At 44.8% G+C, this 7,295-nt stretch overlaps 1 protein-coding gene across 2 annotated transcripts; it reads left to right on the forward strand.

The window, feature by feature from the left end:
- Positions 1-4,137: 4,137 nt before the first annotated feature.
- On the forward strand, positions 4,138-6,593 carry LOC115833274 (embryonic testis differentiation protein homolog A). Of its 2 annotated transcripts, XM_030807017.1 has the most exons (3): positions 4,138-4,209; positions 4,712-5,250; positions 6,365-6,593. In XM_030807017.1, exons 2-3 carry the CDS (start codon positions 5,126-5,128, stop codon positions 6,591-6,593), a joined length of 354 nt encoding a protein of 117 aa, XP_030662877.1. In that variant the 5' UTR covers positions 4,138-4,209; positions 4,712-5,125. The 2 variants fall into 2 exon arrangements, with proteins under 2 accessions (XP_030662877.1, XP_030662878.1); XM_030807018.1 differs by lacking the exon at positions 4,138-4,209 and having other exon boundaries at positions 4,668-5,250.
- Positions 6,594-7,295: the final 702 nt, after the last annotated feature.

The following is a 7,295-nucleotide window of genomic DNA, read 5'->3' on the forward strand; positions in this document are numbered from 1 at the left end:
ATTCTCTGAATCTCCCTCTTGGTTTTCTCTCTGAGAATAGGACCCCACTTAAGTATAGCCTCGTTCCAAGCTGCCATAGCCTGCATTGCTGTTAATGGGGACTATGCCTGGTCTAATTCAATTCCTTTAAAGCGAATCCAGAAGACATTCAGCTGGAGCCCTTCAACTGAACAGGAGACCCAGTCACCTAACACTGTGCTCAGAGAGAGCAGCTGGAAGTTGTTGCAGCTTCTTGGCATTTCTTCAATCATCAGTGACTTGTAAGACTGGAGACAGAAGAAAGGTGAAAAGCAACACCAGCGGAGCTGGGCATTGCGAGTCCCATCTGAACCGCAAAAAAAAGGATTCATCACTAGACTCCCAACACAAGCTTGAGAAGGCCATCTGTTGCTGCCACTGGCTATGTCAGTGCTGAAATGGAGTCATCACCCAGAACAGCATTTCCAAGAATCCCTGGGGATAGGGGCACCCACTATGGGGACAGTGTGTTGAGCATGGGCCTGGATGGGCATAGGTGGGAGGGAGCAACCTAACCAGCAACTCATCCCATTCCATAGAGAAAGTAATGATAGGGACATGAATAAAGTTCCAGCTGCTATGGGAGACCTGGAGAGGAGGAGGTTCTTGGAATTCCATGTGCTGAGGAACCCCTCAGCAAGAGGTGAGACGCTGCAGCTTGGATTCCACTAGGCTGAATGGCAAGAATACACTTTCTGACAAATGCAGCCCAAGATCTCCATGAAATCCAGGGAGAGACCTGTGCCTAACACCCAGCATGGCACATCTGCAGGCAGGACACACTACAAAAATCCTGCTTTCTTTTCCCCAAGGGGAAGATTTTGGTGTCTACAATGCTCCTTCGATGGCTAAACACGTATCTACCAATTCTCTGGGACAGAGGTCCTGCAATCAGTTTCCAATTAAAATTGATAATTGGCAAAACACTTAAAACATGCTATCTATAGACAGGAAATGTAGCTCCAGTACAAAGAAAAGTTTCACAAACGGTTAGTATTGAACTATTTAAGGAACAGGCAGTGCCAAAAAGATTCTGACACTGACTTATGTATTTAGACACTGGCCCTGCAGAGCTAGGTCTCACCTTTCCATCTATAGGGCTGCTTATGGCAATCGCCATGAGGCTCTGCCTTGGGGGCTTTTTGTCTCACCCTTAGAGCATGCTGGATATGACCCAAGGCCAACTGGAGGTGACAGGGATTTATATCTCCCATGGGGGAAGTACTTTAACAAGAATGGTTGGGTATTTGGCGCCTAAATACCCCCAAGCCATCTCATTCTGCACTTGGGATGAATGTGAGGTGAGTGTTCTACAAAGTCTCCCGTAGGGTCCCCCTGGGAATTAGCTCCAATCGCCCACAGTGGAAACTTGCTAGCTTATTCCTCCCACTTAAATTGGCTGCATTCCTTGTATGTCTCACCTCCCCACACTCTTACCTGTGCTATCTGGGACTCCCTCCCAAGTAAGTGTTTTCTACTCATAAGTGTGCCTCAGGGTCTATTTCCAGGGAACCCACACTTGAACACCTTGTATGCTAATTTATCCTCCAACTTGAATGTCTAGCTAGAAGTAGAATTGTAGGCTCAAAGTTATTTTGCACCAGCACTTGAAAGACCATTCTTTATTTCCTGGGCATTTCTGGTTACCTCTTTAGCTCCCTTTCTTTTTTTCTCAATTTAAGAAGTATATCTCTTGCAAAAATTCCCACCCCACTCTGCAAGCCACTCTCATTTTAAATTTATTTGATTTCGATGTCTACCCATGCTCTCCCCCAAACTTCAAGGGAGACAAATCAAGACCTCTAAGTGGGCTCCTTAAAGGCCTCTCCCCTAGAAATTTAGGGTTGCAGGGCCTCTCCATGTGTCCACTCAGCTGCCCTTCCAGCTTCTCTAAACAGGGCCCCTTGTGTCTCCAACATCCCCAGACTCTACAAAGTTAGTAAACACCTTCTCGGGGGGGAGTAGGTAAAGTTCATCTGTTGTGGCCTCGGGTAACACAGAGACGGGTCAGAAGTCAAGAAACCAGGTGATCAAAGACCACGTCCAGCCAAAAGCAGTGAGAACACAGCTTCCATTTGTAATGGTTGCATCAGGGGAAGGATTTATTGATCCACTCCATTTTCTTGGATTTTCCATCCTCCCCAGGGGGCAGAGGTGGGTTGATTGTGTGGCGTGTTGGCAAAGGCCAGGTCCTCCCTGGTATGGCTTGCGTCAGTGTCCACAGCCATTCTGTCAGATCCACATCGTTTCTATGATTTCCAAGCTGTCTACTGAGTAAAACGCTCAGCACGGATTTAGAGGCCAGGCTGGGTCTTAAGTATTCATCCACTTTCCTCCTGATGCTCCGTGCAGATGTGCTGGGACCTACTCCAGAGTGTCCCTGAGCCATGACTGCTTGACTCCACAGATGGCTTCAGGAAGACAGCACAGAAGAGAGACCTGTGAAAGTTGATGGAATCTAGAATTACCTGGAGGAGAAGCATCAAGTAGCCCCGGAAGCCTCTCTGCACTTCTCCTCCCTAACACACATGCCTGCATGTACACACATACACACACACACACACACACACACACGATCATAAAAGTCAGCTTTGTGGTAACTTGTGATTTTTAAATTTCTTTGAGCTCCACATACGCATGAGTATATTTCTAAAATCTCTTCGTTGGTCCATGGACATGTCTATCAATTCTTGTCTCATTCACCAATACTACAGAGTAAGTTTTGAGTCCAGAATGAGAAGCTACCCCTCTTGCATAATCCTTCACATTTTTTTGGAATATAATTTCATCTGATCTTCCAGTTACACACACACTCAAAATTCTGCTATAAATTATGATTAGGATTGTACTGGATATACTGATTTATTTAGAGGCGAATTGATGCCATTGCAAAAATTGATCTTCCTCTTAAGAAAAATGTAGTATTTTAAAATATTATGTGACTATTCAAACTGAAGGCTCATAAAAAGTGGCATGTGTGTTTTCCTTATATTTATCTTCATTATTTTTCTGGGTGTTTCATAACGTTTGCAACCAATGTAAATAGGATAGCTTAAATCTATGATATTCCCTATTTATTGGAAGACTGTGCAAATTTTTAATTTATGTATTCATTTATTTTTATTGTAGAGATGGGGTCTCCTTATGTTGCCCAGGCTGGTCTTCAACTCCTGGGCTCAAGCACTCCACCCCCCTCAGCCTTCCAAAGTGCTGGAATTATAGGCAAGAGCCACTGTGCCTCACCTAGTATGCAAAGTTTTTATGCATTTCACTTCTCTCAATCAGCCTCTCCTGACCTATTTCCTAGGTGATTGCCTTGGATTTCTAGGATGTCAGTTCCTTAAGAGAAAGATAGTTTTCCACTTTCTTTGTTAATAAAATACACCAATAAGTTATCTTCCCTCTCCAAATTGTTTAGGACAATGAATATGGCCTCAGGGTTTTTACGTGGTTCTATGTGGCCAGGAGAAAACCTGGAGGACTGAGCCTTCCTTCCCTGCCACTCAAGAAAGGGAGTGTGTGACCTGGGTCGCTTTAAAAAAATAATTTTAAACATGCTATCTATAGAAAGGAAATGTAGCTCCAGTTCAACGAAAATTTGCACAAATGGTGAGTATTGACCTATTTAAGGAACAGATAGTGCCAAAAAGATTCTGACACTGACTTATGTATTCAGACTCTGGCCCTGCAGAGCTACATCTCATCTTTGCATCTGCAGGGCTGCTTACGGCAATCACCATGACTCTCTGCCTTAGGGGCTTTTTGTCTTACAGTTGGAGCATCCTGGATATGACCCAAGGCCAACTGGAGGTCTTGAACTCCTGGGCTCAAGCGATCCACTCCCCTCAGCCTTCCAAAGTGCTGGGATTATAGGTGAGAGCCACTGTGCCTGACCTAGTATGCAAAGTCTTTATGCATTTCACTTCTCTCAATCAGCCTCTCCTGGTCTATTTCCTAGGTGATTGACTTGGATTTCTAGGATGTCAATTCCCTAAAAGAAAGACAGTTTTCCACTTTCTTTGTTAATAAAATACACCAATATGTTGTCTTTCCTCTCCAAATTGTTTAGAACACTGAAAATGGCCTCAACGTCTTTACATGGTTCTACGGGGGCTAGGAGAAAACCTGGAGGAGTGAGCCTTCCTTCCCTGCCACTCAAGAAAGGGAGTGTGCGACCCGGGTCACTTTACAGTAACGTCAATTTCCTCAGTTCTTACATAAGACTGAGTGGGCAGCCAGGGTGGAGGCAAGCCACATCTCATAATAGTCATTTTAGTTCCTCATGAGAACCACACTACAAAAAACACAAAGCGCTGTCCCCACCGTTATCCTTCTGACAGCCTGGAAAATCCATGTCCAGCATCTAGACAATACCCACATGGGTCACACTTTCCTTAACAACGTAGTTATTCTAGATCAGAGACTTGGAAGGGAATATGGCTTGAGACATATGAGTATGTCTCAAGGAACTGGTCCAGTTTTAGCATAAGATTTTCCAAAGCATTAAAAGCCCACCTGCATCCCAGGTCCACAGAATAAAGGTGTGAAGCTGCACTGCATTGAGCTTTGGGAGGGGCTCCACTGCACTGAGCTTCGGGAGGGTTTAGATAAGTGTGGGAGACACAGCAATGTTTAATTGCAGTGTTCAATTTCTGCAACTAAACACTCCATTTACATGAATTGTGTATTATAGAAGGAGTACTTGCAGAGTCACGACCAAAGATGGATGCAAGATTGAGAAGCAAGTAGGAAGTTCGACCTGGAACTAATTCCTGGATTGGAACATGGCAGAGAAAGTTGCTGATCACTACCCAGGGGACAAGGCAAGATGCAATGGGTGCTGTTTATTTACACAAAGGAGAAATTTTCATGGATTTTATACGAGCCAGGAACAAGCTCTGAGGCCAGGGTAGTTGAGGGTTCTGTCTAGGAAGGAGACATGCAGATGGCACCCAGCCACAGGATATACCCACCTCCTCTCCCAGCAACTTCCACTCACCTTATTCAGGCTTGAACCAGAAGGAAGCCAGGGATGGTGGCCAGTGTTTGAATCTTGCAGACTGTTGGCACTAGGTTCTGAGGACAATTGTGAGTCACTATAGTAACTATGACTTCACTTGGTGCTGAACCAATCAGGCCCCGGAACTCAAGGAAAGAGAGGGAGTGCCAAGCTGTTACTGTTCACCCTCTGGTCCAGATCTTTCTTCAGAAGAAACCTGAGTGGTCTCACAGGTAAAATATCCTGATATACCAAGATCATAGAGCATCCTTTTGTGCCATTAACTAACCTACCTGATAAACCCCAATCCTGTTTGGTAATGGGGGGAGGTTATCAGAGAGTCATTTGTTCAAATTGATACAGAGACACTATAGAGCAGTGGGTAAAAGCAGAAGCTTCAGATACAGGCTTTCTCAGTTCCAATCTCACCTCTCTGTCACTTGGGCAAGTCTTTTAGTCTCTCTTGGGAGGTCAAAATAGAGAGAACAGTGGGCATCCACCCCTAGCCTTGGCACTGTGCTAGATTCAAATGAAATGCAGAACTGGGTTTTTGGGGATGAGGCAGGGCCAGGCATCAGAGGTGAGTACAATCTTTAAGCCACTGTGATCACGTTCCCAGGATGGAAAATCAGCAGGATGAACCTTAGAAACAGAAACTAGGTAGTACTTGAGAATGTCCAGTTTATTTCTTACACAGGGGTTTGGAGGAAGATTCATACCTGCTTCACCAGTGATTTTCAAAGGAGGCAAATCCATTTGATGCTAAAGTCACAGAAAGAGATTTGGAATGAGGAAACAAATTATAGCAGCCTGCAAGTTGTAGAATGAAGAAATGCAAATGTAAAGTACTGAACTTTGTTACGGATAGATTTACCAAAGAGAATTACTCTGCATAACATGAATAATGGAGTTCAGAAGGAAGCCCATATCCCAGGTACAGGGAAAACTCAGAGGTGAGAAGAAGGCAGCTCCGAGAAAGAGCAACATAGAATTGAGTTAACATTAGTGTGGATATAAGAATTACAATGACACTTGAGCTATGAGGTAGTGTTTTGAGTACAATCTAACAAGCCTGTGTGTGTCAGGTAATGATTAGAGTGATGCAATAGTGTGTCCTTAATGTCCCGGGTCCCATCAGGCTGCTGCACAGCCCCATGTGTAAGACAGATTGAAGAAACAATATGGTTAGTGCTTCAAATCAGATGATGACCCAAAGAAATCTCCTATGACTACTGCTGGTAGCAGTGTGTGTGGGTGTGGGGTGTGTGTGTGTGTGTGTGGTTTTGTGCCAGTGAGGAAGAGGTTGCCGGGTACACTTGATTACCTAGAATACGTCATCTTTTTCAGACTTCCTCCGTTGTGCTGTTTTACTGAGGTTGGGTGGAGTCAACACGTCATGGATAAAGAACTCCCTAAAGGCAGTCCCAGGGAGCCCACACTGAACATCAAGAAGTCAGACAAATCCTTCAAACGCAAGAAGCCCACCAAAAATGTGCTGATATTTTTAATCAACAGACAACTGGGCCGGCACAGAAGTGACATCGACCTGTCAAGATGGGTGTGGATGATGTCATAAAGCTACTCCAGGGTGGACATGGCCTTGGACAAAAAGTCATGTGGCTTATGTGCTGAAGCCTGCCCAGATCTTTGAGAAATGAAATATAATTAGAACAATAAACTCCTCCCATGTTTGAGTCATTAAAACAGAGTCTGTCATTTCACTCCTTTAGGTTGGATGTGTGTTTGCTGACAGGGTGTTCTTGGGTTACACCGGAAGGGGGTTCTGTTCATCCTAACACGCTGTACAGGGGTGCTCAGACCCAGGGGAGAGGGTGAGATCATGCTGCACACCAGGCCTCTCCCACCATCAATCTGAAAAACACTGCAAAGTCAAAGTGATGTAGTACTTGGCATTCAAGGACCAAAGACTCTTCTCCCTAGCCATTTGGAAGAGACTGCCCTGGTGTTCCCCTCTAAAACCCAATGCTTGTCCTAGTGAAAAGACATTCTTTAAGAGCAGACCAACAGTTGGGCTGTGGGTTGGGGATATGTTTTAATACTACCAATGTCATATCCACAGAGCCTTCCAGAGGCAACCGCTCTGCCCTTTGTCCCCAGGAAAGTATAGAATGCTCTGGTCACTTTTTTGTGTCATGTCAAACAAACCTGCTCAGGCCACAGCCAAGGATAATTCATTTGACTGAAGTGAAGCCACCTGATAGGACAACAACACACATGAGATGGTTCCCATTGAAGAAGCTCTGTCCCCAAGGAATGT

Source organism: Nomascus leucogenys, chromosome X (genome assembly GCF_006542625.1).
Source record: "Nomascus leucogenys isolate Asia chromosome X, Asia_NLE_v1, whole genome shotgun sequence".
NCBI classification, from domain to species: Eukaryota; Metazoa; Chordata; class Mammalia; order Primates; family Hylobatidae; genus Nomascus; species Nomascus leucogenys.